Consider the following 15898-nt stretch of genomic DNA (forward strand, 5'->3'; position numbering starts at 1 on the left):
GACAAACAGAAGTTCTTTGTTGCTGTTGTTTTTAAAGATCCAAAATGAACTTCTAGAAATGGAAAAAATAACTGAAATGAAAAATACACTGAATAGAATTAAAAGCAGAATTACATACACAGAAGAAAGGATTGGTGGATTGAAGACAAAGTAATTAAACCAAAAAGCAGAAAGACTGGGAAAAATAAATAAAATGTCATCAAACTGTTATGACAACTAAATGTAGCAATATATATATATGTGACTTGAATTTCTGAAGGAAGTACATCAAAATTATATGAAGTATTTAATAGTTATGGCCAAATTTTCCAAATTTAATGAAAATTATAAACACACAAGTCCAATAAGCTCAACAAACCCAAAGCACAAGAAAAAAATCAAGAAACTACAGCAAGGCTTACCATAATTACTTAAAACCGAGTGAAAATCTTACAGGCAGTCAAAAGAAAAGATATTATGAACAGCTAAACAAAGATAAGAACAATGACAGACTTCTCATCACACAGAATGCAGGCCAAACGACAATGGAGCAACAGCTTTAAAGTACTGAAAGAAAAAAAATGTCAACCTACAATTCTATACCTAACAAAAATTTCTTATGAACATTAAGGTAAATACATACCTTTTAGACATACAAAAGCAAAAAGAGTTCATCACCAAGTAGACTTTCAGTACAAGTACTTTCAAAAGACATCCTTGAGGATGAAGGAAAAGAGGACCAGACGGAAATCTGCACCTCTACAAAGGAATGGAAAGCATGAGGAATGATGCATGTAGGAAGAAGTTCTCTAAAGAATGTTTTAATCTTTTTAAAAGATAACTGATTGCTTAAAACAAAAATAACAATGTATCATGCTTTGTTGTTGTTCAGTTGCCCAGTCACATCCAACTCTTTGTGACCCCATGGACTGCAGCATGTCAGGTATCCCTGCCCCTCACCATCTTCTGGAGTTTGCCCAAGTTCATGTTCACTGCATCAGTGATGCCATCCAGCCATCTCATCCTCTGACGCCCTCTTCTCCTCCTGCCCTCAATCTTTCCCAGCATCAGGGACTTTTCCAATGAGTCATCTGTTCACATCAGATGACCAAAATCCTGGAGCCTCAGACAAAATCCTGGTGCTTCAGCATCAGTGCTTCCAGTGAATATTCAGGGTTGATCTCCCTTAAGATGAACAGGTTTGAACTCCTTGCTGTCCAAGGGACTTTCAGGAGTCTTCTCCAGCACCACAGTTGAAAGGCATCAATTTTTTGGCATTCTCCCTTTATGGTCCAGTTCTCACAACCATACGTGACCACTGGGAAGACCATAGCCTTGACTACATGGACCTTAGTCAGCAGAGTAATATCACTGCTTTTCAACACACTGTCTAGGTTTATCATCACTTTCCTGACAAGAAGCAATCATCTTCTGATTTCATGGCAGCAGTCACTATCTGCAATCATTTTGGAGCCCAAGAAGAGAAAATCTTGCACCTTTCTGTCACTACTTCCACCTTTTCCCCTTCTATTTGCCATGTAGTAATGGGGCCAGCGGGTTTCTCTGGTGGCTCAATCAGTAAAGAATCTGCCTGCAATGAGGGAGAGCTGGGTTCAGTCCCTGGGTTAGGAAGATTACCTGGAGGAGCGCATGGCAACCCACTCCAGTCTTCTTGCCTGGAGAATCCCCATGGACAGAGGCACCTGGCAGGCTACAGTCCATGGAGTCGCAAAGAGTTGGACACAACTGAGTGACTAAGCACAAAGGGGCCAGATGCATGATCTTAGTTTTTTTTAATATTTAGTCTTAAGCCAGCTCTTTCACTCTCCTCTTTCACTTTCATCGAGAGGCTCTTTAGTTCCTCTTTTCTTTCTGTTATTAAGAGTGGTATCATCAGCATTATCTGAGGTTGTTGATTTTTCTCCCACCTATTTTGATTCCAGCTTGTAACTCTTTCAGCCTAGCATTTCTCATGATGTGCCCAGCATATAGGTTAAACAAACATGGTGACAGCAGATAGCCCTGTCATATTCCTTTCTCAATCTCGAACCAATTAGTTGTTCCATACTGGGTTCTAACTGTTGCTTCTTTACCCACACACAGGTTTCTCAGTAGACAGGTAAAATGGTCTCGTATTATTTCCATCTAAGAGCTTTCCACAGTTTGTCATGATCCACATAGTGAAAGGCTTTAGCACAGTCAGAAACAAAGAGGTATTTTTCTGAAATTTCCATTTTCTCTATAATCCAGTGAATGTTGGCAATTTGATCTCTAGTTCCTCTTCCTTTCCTAAACCCAGCTTGGACATCTGGAAGTTCTCAATTCACATAATGCTGAAACCTAGCATGCAAGATTTTAAGCATGACCTTACTAGCATGGGAGATGAGTACAACTGTCCAATGGTTAGCACATTCTTTGGTACTACCCTTCTTGGGGACCGGGATGAGGATCGACATTTTCCAGTCCTGTGGTCACTGCTGGGTCTTCCAGATTTGCTGACATAAGGAATGCAAAACTTTGATGGCATTATCCTTTAGGGATCTGAATTCTTCTGCAGGAATTTCATCACATGCACTAGCTTTATTAACAGCAGTGCTTCTTAAGGCCCACTTGAGTTTGCACTCCACAATGTCTGGCTTTGGGTAACTAACCACACCATCATAATAATTCGGATCATTAAGATCTTTTTTTTATATAGTTCTTTTGTGTATTCTTTCCATCTCTTCTTGATTTCTTCAGCATCTACTAGGTCTCTACCATTTTGATCCTTTATTGTGCCCATCTTTGGGCAGAATACTCCCCTGAGGTTTTCAATTTTCCTGAAGAAATATCTAGTCTTTCCCTTGTTGTTTAATTATTAAGCACTGTTCACTGAAGAAGCCCCTCTTGTCTCTTCCAGCTTTTTTCTGGAACTCTGCATTTAATTGGATGTGCCTTTCCCTCTCTCCCTTGCTTTTCGCTTCTCTTCATTCTTCAGCTACTTGTAAAGCCTCCTCAGATAACCACTTTGCCTTCATGCATTTCTTTGGGATGGTTTTGTTAGCCACCTGCTACACAATATTATGGACCTCTGTCTATAGTTCCTCAGGCACACTGTTAATCAGATCTAGTCCCTTGAATCTATTCATTACTGCTACTACAAATTCATCTGGAATTTGATAGAAGTCATCCCTGGCTGGCCTAGTGTTTTTCCTGGTTTTCTTTAGTTTAAGCTTGAATTTTGCCATGACAAGCTGATGATCTGAGCTACAGTCAGCTCCAGGTTTTGTTTTTGCTGACTAGTATAAAACTTCTCCATCTTAGACTACAAAGAACATAATCAATTTTATTTCAGTATTGACCATTTGGTGATGTCCATGTGTAAAGTCATCTCTTGTGTTGTATGAAAAAGGGTATTTGCTATGACTAGTACATTCTCTTGGCAGAATTCAGTTAAACTTTGCCCTGCTTCATTTTGTTCTCCAAGGACAAACTTGCCTGTTACTCCAGGTGTATCTTGACTTTGTACTTGTGCATTCTAGTCCCCAAAGATGAACAGAACATCTTTTTTAGGTGTTAGTTCTAGGAGGTCTTCTAGGTCTTCACAAAACTGATCAACTTCAGCTTCTCTGGCATCAGTGGTATGGGCATAGACTTGGATTACTGTGATACTGAATGGCTTGCCTTGGAAATGAACTAAGATCATTCTGTTATTTCTGAGGTTGAACCAAGTATTGTTTATTTTGGACTCTTGTTGCTTATGAGAGCTACTCCATCTCATTTATGGGATTCTTGCCCACAGCAGTAGATATAACGGTCACCTGAGTTAAATTAACCCATTCTGGTCCATTTTAATTCACTGATTCCTAAAATGTCCATGTTCACTCTTGCCATCTCCTGTTTGACCACGTCCAATTTTCCTTGAGTCATGGACCTAACATTCCAGGTTCCTATACAATACTGTTCTCTGCAGCATAGGATTTTACTTTCATCACCAGACACATCCACAACTGAGTGTCGTATCTGCTTTGGCCCAGCCACTTCATTCATTCTGGGGCTATTGGTAATTCTCCTTCACTCTTCCCCAGTAGTATACTGGACAAATTCAGACCTGGGGGATTCTTCTTTTGGTGTCATATCTTTTTGGCCTTTTATACAGTTCATGTGGTTCTCATGGCAAGTATACTGGGGTGGTTTGCTATTCCCTCCTCCAGTAGATCACATTTAGTCAGAACACTGTACCATGACCCATCCATCTTGGGTGGCCCTGCTTGGCATGGTTCATAGCCTCACGGAGTTACGTAAGCCTCTTCATCACAAGGAGGGATCCATGAAGGGCAGAAAAAGATACAAACAGATTAATATTATACTAAAAGAATGGGAAGGATACACTATGCTAAAACTAATCAAAACTGAAGTGACCAATAATAGACCAAGTAGGTTTCAGAGCAAAGAATATCACTAAGGATAAAGAGTATCATCTCATAATGAAAAAGGGGTTAATTCATCAAGAAGATATGACAGTCCTAACATTCATGCAACTAATCACAGTAGTTCAAAACACATGAAGCAAAAAGTAACAGAACACTAAAGAGAAATAAACCCACAGTCACCACCAGAGACTTCAAAATCCCTCTCTATATAACTGATGAAAGGAGTAGGCAGGAAGACAATCAAGGATACAGAAGATACAGAAGAGTGGAACAACTCAACCTGACAGTCATAGCACACTCCACCCTGTAACAACGGAATACACATTTCTCATGTTCACAAAGAACATTGATCAAGGCAGTTTATATTCTGAGTCACAAAATACTTGGAAGGATTCAAAGGATTCAACTGTATGTCCCCATCTTCCATAGTACAGAGCCACAAATGTTAAAGTGACTGCCAACTGAAAAACCCAGTTTCCATTCCCCCCACCACCTTTGCAGAGAGATTGTAACTAGTCCTCATCCATGGCCTCCCTGGGGGCTCTGTGGTAAAGAAGCCGCCTGCCAGTGCAGGAGAGACAGGTCCCATCCCTGGTTTGCAAAGATCCCTCGGAGAAGGAAATGGCAACCCACTCCAGTATTCTTGCCTGGGAAATCCCATGGACTGAGGAGCCTGGTGGGCCAGTCCATGGGGTCATAACAGAGTGGGACAAGACTCAGCAACTAAAACAACAACAAAACCTCATCAATAGACTGAGGGTAAAAGAGGGCAAAAAAGTTGAGAAAGGGGCACCGCCTCACCTTTCTCTTGCTTCTTCCCCAGGCTGACAGCAGAGTACTCCAAACCAGAGAGGATGGCATAGCTAATAACAGAAAGTACCCAAGACCTTGAATAACTCATGAAGAGGAAAACCATCCACCAAAATGATCACCTAAAACATGATGGGGAAAAGAGTCACTTACTACGTTTAGCCAATAAAATTGTGGACTTTGTTTTAAAAACAGCTATCATTACTCTAATTCAAGAAGCTTCTAAAGAGCTTTATGCAGAGGAGTGACATGATTTTTTTACATTTCAAAAGGCTCACCAAGCTGTTACATTAAGAATAGTCTGTAGGGAGGCCAAGTGCAGAATCAAACAGGCTAGTTAAGACATGGCAGTAATCCAGGGAAGAGACTACGGTATCCTGAATTAGGGTGATAAGAGTGGAAGTGCTGAGTAGTAGTCATATTCTAGAAATATTTTGAAGGTAAAACTAACAAAATATTTCTGAAAGATTAGATATAGAGTGTGAGAAAAAAAAGTCAAGTTAACTAGCAAATGGAAGGATAGAGCTGCTATCAACTGAAATAAAGGTCAGATAAAATTATTGGGGGGTATAAGGGGGTACTGAGGCATTGAACAGAAACATCAGAAGATTCGTTTTGACCACACTGAATTTAAGTCTATTAATTGTTCAAGTGGGCAACTCAATTACATGAATCTACACAAATCTAATGTTTAGGAAACAAGTCTCAACTAGAAATACATAAGTTGTCAGCACATAGGTCACCAACTAAGGAAGAGTAAAGAGGAGTTTCAAGGACTCAGCCCTTTGGTATTCTTATGTCAAAGGGGTTGAAGAGAATGCTAAAAAAGAAGCTAACACAAGGGACAGAGAAATGACCCACTGAGGGGGGAAGAAAGCCAAGAGTATGATATATTGGAAGCTAAGTGAAGAAAATTGCTCAAAAGGAGGAAGTGATCAACTGTGTCAAATTCTGCTGACTGGTCAAGTAAGATGAAGACCAAAAACTGTAGGACTTAGGGAAGTCACTGGTGATTGTGGCAATTAGCAACAGTGAAAATAGACAATTTTTAAGTTTTACTGCTAAGGGAAGCTGAAATATGAAACAGACATTGTCTGAGAAAGAGGAGTCAAGAGAAAAATATCATTTTGTTTTTGGTTGGGAGAAATAATAGCATGTTTACATGCTAATGAGAAAAATCCAGCAGAAAGGGAGGAAATGATGGCTACAGGAGAATGAGGGAAAACTTCTGGAACCACACCTTTAAGTAGATGAGGAAACAGGATCAGGTACACAAGTGGTCCAATAGGCAGTTAATCTGTAATTAATAGGCAGAATGGCAAAGTACATAAACACAGTTACTAATAGTTGGCCAGATAATTATAAATAACTGGACTATAGTGAACCATGATTATAAAGTCCATCTATAGAAACATCTCTCAAAAGTAGCCATTCTGGAGAGCAGTGTTTGAATATTTATTATTTCAATTTCACTAAGTGCCCAAAAAGCTCTTAGAAGGCTTAGAGAGGTAGAGAGACAGCCTAGTATCACTTTAATTGAAATCAACCATTTCAGTTGACTGTCTACTCTATGGCACTAGATATCCTATCTGGGACTAATAAGTGAGACACCAATTAGCAATTCTAGAATAATGGCATTCCAATTAAACTGTTAAGTCCTCTAAACAGTAACTACTGTAAACTTTGCAAACAATTTTATAAGTAGAGAAATCTATCATTCTTGGGAACATTTTACAAGTATGTATGGTTTCAGGTGGGCTTTCCTGATGGCTCAGTGGTAAAGAACCTGCCTGCCAATTAGGAGACATGGTTTCAATCCCTGAGTTGGGAAGATACTCTCGAGAAGAAAATGGCAACCCACTCCAGTATTCTTGCCTGGGAAATCCCATGGACAAAGGAACCCGGTAGGCTATAGCCCATGGTGTTACAAAGCGTCAGACACAATTTAGTGACTAAACAAAAAAAAACAGCGGCACTTGTAAAACCTACCAAATTCCAAAGAGATAAGTCCCAAGCTTGGCCCTGGAAGTTGGTTCATTAGTTAAGGAGAGTTTCAAGAACATAAGAGATTAACATACTTTTGACCAATCAAGACAGCTACATAATCCATTCTGAGTTACTGTCTTCACTGAAAACATTAGGTCCTAAAGCATTCATTTATTTAGTGGTCTTACAAGCATATGAACAAAAAATATTTTTTTAAATGCTTAGGTCCTATAAAAAATAAAGTTATCAACCACATAATTCTGATATGTATATAACAAAAGTTTCATTGACTGTTCCATCAGTCAAAATTAACAATAGTGTGCTCTTGACATTCAGAAACAACTACTTAGAGAAAGCAACAAATTCTGACAAGCAGAGTTCTAACAGCTAAGTAACTAAGCAGTAACCTAAGTAAATTTTCATTTTGACTCCATGTTATTTTCTATACTCCATTAGAAAAATTAAGTTTGTATATTTTTTTTTTTTAGTTTGTATACATTTTAATACTTTTCTCAATGTAATACGCACATTAATAAGTTTGTAATATAACACCCACATTAATATTAATGTGTTTGCATCCTAAATTTAACTCATGAGTTGCAGGTTGTAATAAGTTAATAATAAAAACAAAAACACACTCCATTAAATATAAACCATCTACTGCAAATCAGTGATTCTTACCATTAAGGGGATTGTGTACTCCTTTGCAAATCTGATAAAAGATATGTACATAATTTCAGGGAATTCATAGATGCCTTGAAGCCTATATATGAGTCCCTAAGACCAAAAGAATCTCTGATTAGTGGAAAATAATGGAGTCCAAAATTTATCCAAGAAATATGAAAACTTAATATGTGACTAAAACAAGAACTGTAACATAGAAAGGAGGGAAAAAAGATGAATTATTAATATAATATTTGCCATAAGTGGCCATTCACTGAGAGAAATTACAATAAACATATGATGCTTTAAAGAGCTAAACGTAAAAATATAAGCTGTAAAACACTAGAGAATAATAACATAATCTTGGTTGGGGGAAGACTTCTCAAGCAATGTAAGGCACCTACTTGCCTATACTGATAGATTCGACTGCATAAAATTTTTAACCTCCATACACCATAAAGTCAAGGGACAAATGACAGAACTGGAGAAAAATAGATACAAGACACGACAGATAAATGAATACTACATCTAACATCCTTTTTAAACCCTAAAATTGGTAAGATGAAATACTACCCAACAGACATGAAAATGAACAAGTAAATTATGTTCAACTTAATTAGAAGTCAAGGAAACATAAATTGATACAACATACCATTTCACAGCTTTAGAAAAAAAATTAAAAGCTAGCAAAAATTAAAAGCTGACAATATCCTGCACTTGTGTGTATGCTGACAGTACAGATTATTATAACCCTCGGGAAATAAATTTTCAGAGAAGTAATAGATTTTAAAATCTATTAAATTACTATATATATCTCTCTCTTTTGTCTCAGTAATCCCTTATTAGAATTTATCCTACTGAAAATAGTACCAACAAATAAAGAATTAAATAAACTAATGTAAGCATGTTTCTTGTAACACTGTTTTATAATACCAAGAAATAAAACAGTTTAAAAAAAAGTGTTTAAGGGGGATAAACTGAATGTTCTTTATTGACATAATGGCTTAAGAATTTATGACTCATGCATACTGTGGAATGTTATACAGCTATTAAAATGAGTAAGTCAAATTTATATTTTTTGACCTGGAAAGATGTTCTGTGACATTAAATGAAAAAAGCAAGATGCAAAGCCAGTATTACATATACTGTCATTCAATATTCATTGGAAAACAAAAATAACTCTATTATGAGACACTGGTTTTTAGGAATTCCTATTGATATACTTAATGATGTTTAAGGTTTTTTTTAAGCCATAAACGCAAAATTCAATAAATTTGACAACACTTTAAGTCAAAATTCTGTGTGACAGATGACACAACAAAAGTTTCTGAAAAGTGAAAATTGTGTAAGTTTTTCTGATGGCAAAATAAAAATGCTTTTATTGTTTGTGATTTTACACGTACAGAAAATGACAATCTTTTTTCCCCCCGTAGCAAAAGTAAGCTATCTATTTCAGTCCTTTCGTTAGATAATATAATTATGTTCATTACACGGGTATAAACAAGCAACAGACATTACACTAACCTAATTCCTTTGTGTCAGAAATTGAATTTTCTAAGAATGATATTCATTCTTAGCAATAAATGCAATTAAACATTGGTGCTAGTTTAAAAATTCTATTCAAACCACTACATCTTAGTGTAATGTCAATATAAAGTCCCAAGCAGCCTGGTATAATTAAAGGGGAACTTGATTTGAAATCAGACATACCTGGGTTCCAATACTGACTTTGCCACTTACTAGGTATGTGGTCAACTTATATAACTTTTGAACTTGTTCCCGCATCTGTAAAAATGGCTTTCTATGGTGTTCTTGGAAGATCAAATAAGAATAGCAAATATGAAATGGTCTAGTACAGAGTCTGATTGTCAAAATATGTCTCCTTCTGTGTTCCTTTCCTAAGGAAGATTACTGACATCTGCTTTAATACAGGCCGTTTCGTAAGACATTTTTTAAGTCAAAAGACTGCTGATGTGAAGCTATACATTTTATTTGCCATAATTTTACATCTGGAAAAGAAGATAGCAACCACTCCAGTATTCTTGCTTGGAGCATTCCATGGACAGAGGAGTGTGGCAGGTTTACAGTCCATGGGGTCTCAAAGAGTCAAATATGACTTAGCAACTATCACTCACTCAATCCCACATCTCTATTATTAGCTCCTTCTAGATTTTGTACATTGGAGAAGGAAATGGCAACCCACTCCAGTATTCTTGCCTGGAGAATCCCAGGGACAGAGGAGCCTAGTGGGCTGCTGTCTATGGGGTCACACAGAGTCGGACATGACTGAAGCGACTTAGCAGCAGCAGCAGCTTTTTGTACGAGTCTCCTTTTCAAGAATTATTTCATTTATTCCATATTTACTATTTCTAACAAAATGTAAGAGTTTCTTTCTTGTAAAAAGTCTTAAAGAAACACGTTATCTACCGAGCCACTACCTGTGGCTTTCTACATTTTAAAAATCATTCAGGTTGTGCCTATAGAAAACAATTTAAATTATTATGGGAAAAAATGTTAGACAAAGAAGGAAAATTAAAATTTGAAGTTATCCCAACCCACCATAATATGTATAAGAAATTCAAAGACCAATACAACAAAGAATAAATATAAATTTTAATTTAATATAACTTTCAACTTTCCTGAGGAGGAGTCTTATTCTTCTGTAAAGCTGGATCATTAACCAGACTAGAATATGACCATGAATGCTGCTAAACGGGTACAAACAAAAAGAGTATATTGGCCAATCTTGAAAATTTAAAGTGAATATTTTTCCATCGTATACTATACATATTAATAAAATCATAGTAAATAAATTTGATATCTGTTCAAAATTATACAGGGCAATTTTACCTTAGAGTTGAAGAGTGGAATTATCCCTATCTTCAAATTTATTTGCACTTGTTAATTTATTTGATGTTCTTTGATAAACTGCACTTTAAAATTGTCTCCAGCGCTTTTTTCAAAGTATCAAAATTGCAAATGGCTAGCTACTATTTGTAATATTACACTTATTTTCTGATAGATTTTTCCAAAATATTAATCATCACAGCAGCATACGTTACTTCTGAGTCTAAATTATAAAGCTATTTTATCGTTTGCATTTCGAAACTTATTTTAAATGATGAGGCAGTTAAAGTGTATAAAATATACTTACTAAACATTATCTTCCACATTCAAATTACAGCCTCTTGGGCTGATTTTTAAGTGCCATGTACATTTTAAAATCAAAATGTATTGCTGACATTCTTTTAACACTCCCTCCCCATTCACTCTTCCCAAACGCCACAGTTCCTTACTGCTCTGAAAGTACTTATCTGTGCATTCGTCTGGTCTTTCACAACAGCACACTCCAACATTTTGTACTTCAGATCACTCCCCCAATTAAAGTAACAACTGTTAACTCTTTAAGGTACTTAGCCATACGGTAAACTTGCTGCACTCTTCCTTTCGTTAACTTTAAATCTCATTATAGCAATTCCCCCTCAACGTTTCCTCCCCTTCTAAATTCACTACACCAACATTGCCGCGAAGCTACATGCACATACAACTCCTTTCTTAAGCTCAAAATACCAGTTTAGCGCCACTAAAAAAGAATTTAAATGCCTGGTTACCTCGTTTCAGAACCTCTTGGGAGCTTTTTATTTGCTTTCCTGTCCTACCTGGACAGTCTATTTCTCTCGTCAGTTGCGCGGTCCCTTGCTGCCCCCAGCACGAGTGCAACTCACTACAATGTATTTCTTTTACACACCATCATTCCAGTATCTCCCCTCCATTTCATTCCATCTGTCCCTTCGCGAACCTCCCCATTCCCAAAAGATTCAGTATCCAGGTGCCCACATCTCAAATTAGAAAACCCCTTGCCTGACACTGCTGGAGCTTTCAGTATGACTTCCAAAAGAATAGGCAAGCCTGACCGTTACGGTCTCCTCCAACTGTCAGTACTGACTCCCCAACGAATTCGATATTCTCTCGCTTTCTCCCCGTGAAATGCCTAGTTCAGGGTAACCCTTTGGCTCGGGGAAGTCCAACCTTGCAACCTCTGCCCCTTGACCTCTTGAGCCCAGCATACCACCCAAGCTTAATTCACACCAAATGAATTCGGCTTGTGTTCTCTTTCAGCCTCCAGCCTCCAAGCCAGATATCAGGTTAGATAAACGCCCACTTGCTCGGCTTGCAGTGCCTCCCCAGCCTGGCCCCTTCCACACACCACTCAGCCCGGAGTGACCCGGCTCCTCACCTAGCTTCGACCGGGACTCCTCCAGTTTCTGGATCTGGTTCTCCAAGAAGAGCATCGCCACCGCGAAGGCCACCACCGCCAGCAGCTGCAACTTGGGCGGCATCATAATCCTGAGGAGCCCCATGAAACCCGCTGCTCGGGATCAAGACATACCGCGGGGGGCGGGGATCGGGGCCCCGGGGGCGAGGGAGACGCCGGGAGGAGCCCACGGAGCCGGGAGAAAGGCAAGAAGAGCGCGACAGCGAGAGAACCACCGCAGCGACCCCCCTTCTCGCGTCCCCAGTCCCCCGCCCCCAGGCGCCAGCAGCAACGCCGCCGGTGCCCGCTCCTCCTCGACCGACTCCACGGCCGACTCCCTCCAAAAGCCCGTGCAGCAAACACAGCGCGAAGCAGCTGCCAGGCTCTCGCCTCCTTCTACTGCCTCAGTCCCCGACCCCCGCGCCCGCCTGCCTAGCCGCCTGCTTCTCTTCCTTCCTTCTCTCCCTCCTTTGCTCGCGGCCGCGCGCTTCTCCGCCAGCGCTGCGGCTGCGGCTGCGCCGCCCTCGGCCCCGCCCCTTATCCATCCCTCTCCGCCTCCACGCGCACGCCTCCACGTACGCTGCTCGGCAACCAGAGGCTCCGCCCTCTACTCCCTTTCGGTTGAGCTTATTGGACCGAAGAACTCCAGCGCTTCGCTCTTGGTGCGTGTCACGGTTGGTTTCCTTTGCCATAGGTGTCAACCAAATCGGCATTCGATTGGGTAAACTTGGAGAAGGAGGCAGGCCGAAACTGGCGAAGGCGGGGCTTCTTGTCTGCTTAAGGAAATGTCGTGAATGAAAAGAAGGAGCCCGGGAAGCACAGATTTGAGGAGTTTAGGGAGATGCCTGATGTGAGTTATCGAAAGGACCCAGTGACTTCATATTTACATCAAGTGTAAAGTTTTTGCTCACCTTTAAGCTTACATATGTCCGTAGTTAATGCCCGTCTCCTCAGAATAAGAGACTTGATGGCAGCGGCCTTTAGCTGCCTGTTTTGGATCAGGCACTGGAGTAGACGCCCCTAGCAGAGGGGCCTTCTGGGCAGCCGGAGAGCTACGGAAGGTGGCAGAGATGGCGGGCCGGCCGGATGGATGGCTTGGCCCCGCGTTTGGGCTGCGACTGCTGCTGGCGACCGTGCTTCAAACGGTGAGTGGAGGTCACCTCTGCTGCAGCCCCAGGGCGAGCGACAGGGATTGCGCTAAGGAAGACGGAATATTCGGTTGCTTTTGGGAAACACAGCTGAAACGGGTGGGCTCCCCCCGCGGTTGCTGCTGCTGGCGTGCGACGTGGCTTTATTCCGCGTTTGAAGATTATCTTTCCCCGCCTTGGGTTTCTAGCAGTTCCTTCTTCTGACCTGAAACTTTCTTGAGTACAATCTGTAAGACACACTGTAAAAGCGGGGGGTGAGGGGCGGGAAAGGCACTAAGTTTTGCAAAGAGATGAAGATTGTTTTTAAATTGGCAGAAATGCAAGGAACTGTCGTCTTTATGACAAAGCTTCCTTTCAAGTCTTAGAGGAAAGCCCTCAAGTCTTTGGTCCAGGGTACACTTCCTTTTTACTTCTTTCTGTCATTTGTTTGTGGTCTCTGTAAGTCACTCTTAGTCTTTTACCTCTGTTCTCTGGCACTCACAGGCCGCTGGGTACACCTCAGTATCATTTGTGGTTTTTAAACAACTCTGTTGCAGTAAAAGGAACTACGCCATACTAAAACATAATTTATTCTTGAAATTGATTTTCTAAAATGATAACTTTCATCTCGCTTAAAATCGATCGTTGTCTAACCAAGTTTTTGGTTTTTTTTTCGTTTTTATCCATTAACAGAAGAGATACCTTCTTTATATTTGAATGGGAAGAGGCTAGTTTCGACTTTTTTTTCCTATTCACCCACAAACGACTTATTAGAAGTTTTTAGTTCGTTTAACTGTGAATAATAAAACTTTAATAGGCACCATAGTTGGAGTTTTTACAAGTGTCTTTTATCAGCCTAATTTTTCAAGTGTTCTCTGTATTGAGTCTGCTGAGTATTCTAGAAATCTGGTTTAATTAATTTATTCAAGGTTTGGAGGATTGAGGGTCTATATGGAAGGCCTCCACAAACACCTGGGCTTTTCTTTCATTAAGGAGTTTAAAGATCTTGCCTGTTTACTTTTACAGCCTTACATGAAAGGTGGATTCTTCTCTCATTAACTTTATAATACTTCATTATTCAGTCATTTGGTGCCTTAGAAATTACTGGAAGACCCCTTTCTAAACTTTGTACTCAAGAATTTTTGTCAGTCTTAGATAATTTATATTCACCACCATGAAAAGATAAAGAGTAACATTTCAAGTTGACTTCTTCCAATCTCATTATCTCTTTAACTGTTTGATTATCTGTGGCTGTGTAAGCACCCCCTATAGTGGCTTAAAATAATGATTTCTCATGATTCTGTGTGTCTGTTGAGCAGTTTCTGTTGTTGATTTCCTTTGGCCTCATTTATACCTTCCCTGGTGCCTTTGGCTCAAACGGTAACGCGTCTGTCTACAATGTCGGAGACCTGGGTTCAATCCCTGGGCCATGGGTTGGGAAGATTCCCTGGAGAAGGAAATAGCAACCCACTCCAGTACTCTTGCCTAGAAAATCCCATGGATGGAGGAGCCTGGTGCAGGCTACTGTCCATGGAGTCGCAAAGAGTCAGACACGACTGAGAGACTTCACTTTTTCTTTTCTCTTCTAAGGTAAGGATAATACCTCCTCTTTCATAGGAGGATAAGATTAAATGAAATAATGATGTAAAGTGTTTAGCAACACTTTACAAAGTATCCGGTGCTTTGTAAGAGCTTGTCATTATGGCTTGTCATAATGTTTCTGGTACTTATTTTCTTGGGTCTAATCTGTAAACCCACGTATTTGCTTTTATCTCAGATTTGAGTCTTTTCAAAATTACTATGTGAGAACCCTGTGAGTTTTCTGAGTAAAGAGACAACTAATCATGTGAATGTGTAAGTGTAGTAAAATGTATAGCAATACCAGACTTTTGCCCAAAGGAGTAATGTTGCGTTATAGTTATTACAGTTTCTCCGCCAACAACCCTCATGTTTTTAAAGAACTCAGTAACACCAGAAAAATAAATGAATAACGCATAGTCTCTTAGCCTGTCAATCCTACTTAAAATTGGAGAAAGTTGTAAACTGTTTAGTTATCCCGGTCAGGATTATCCCACCCTGTCCTTAAAATCCATGTCTTTCTTACAAGAGTGGCTAATTATTATAAAATTTAGGGGAATTCCCTGGTCATCCAGGCCTCCGTGCTTTCACTGCCAAGGGCGCGGTTCAGTTCTTGGTTGGAGAACTAAGATTCCATAAGCACTGTGGCAGAGCCAAAAATAATAATAACAGTAAAACAAAAAATAAAATGTAATATTTGACCTTACTGTGTACGTTTAAATGCTATTCACTTAGTTTTATGTAATAAAAAGATGGGTGGGTGTAATTTATAGTTGAACTCTCCTCTGTTATTTAGCATTTTGTACTTATAAAGTGTTTTAAAATATATTCTGATGTTCTTATTTGAGTCAAAGCCTCAAGTCTGCAAAAAATGAATTATGGTAGAAAAAAAGATTCATTCATGAAATTAACGATACCTTCTATCTCCCCTACACTTATCTCTAAGCCGTGTCTATTATAATGATTTAAATATAAAGTGTTTTTGTTTTCACAGTGGAAGGAATAATTCTAACATTTATTAAGTACTGACTGTGTACTGGACAGGATACTACATGCTTTCTGTACTTTTTCTCCTTTAATCCTCCAAA

The 15898-nt window shown here is 39.4% G+C and overlaps 2 protein-coding genes across 3 annotated transcripts in view; one reads left to right on the top strand and one right to left on the bottom strand.

Annotated features, from left to right (window-relative positions):
* Positions 1-12603, bottom strand: part of HS2ST1 (heparan sulfate 2-O-sulfotransferase 1) — a 184948-nt gene extending 172345 nt beyond the window's left edge. For both annotated transcript variants that reach the window (XM_040232389.1, XM_040232387.1), the window contains exon 1: positions 12088-12603. In XM_040232389.1, coding sequence (XP_040088323.1) covers positions 12088-12211 — 124 coding nt within the window. In that variant the 5' untranslated portion in view covers positions 12212-12603. The remainder of the gene's footprint in view (positions 1-12087) is intronic.
* A 268-nt stretch (positions 12604-12871) lies between these two features.
* The window catches only part of SELENOF (selenoprotein F), a 32746-nt gene continuing 29719 nt past the window's right edge, over positions 12872-15898 (top strand). The window contains exon 1 of the mRNA XM_040232390.1: positions 12872-13250. Within this exon, the coding sequence (XP_040088324.1) occupies positions 13176-13250 (75 nt within the window). The 5' untranslated portion in view covers positions 12872-13175. The remainder of the gene's footprint in view (positions 13251-15898) is intronic.

This window comes from Oryx dammah, unplaced genomic scaffold, assembly GCF_014754425.2.
Source record: "Oryx dammah isolate SB20612 unplaced genomic scaffold, SCBI_Odam_1.1 HiC_scaffold_28, whole genome shotgun sequence".
NCBI classification, from domain to species: domain Eukaryota; kingdom Metazoa; phylum Chordata; class Mammalia; order Artiodactyla; family Bovidae; genus Oryx; species Oryx dammah.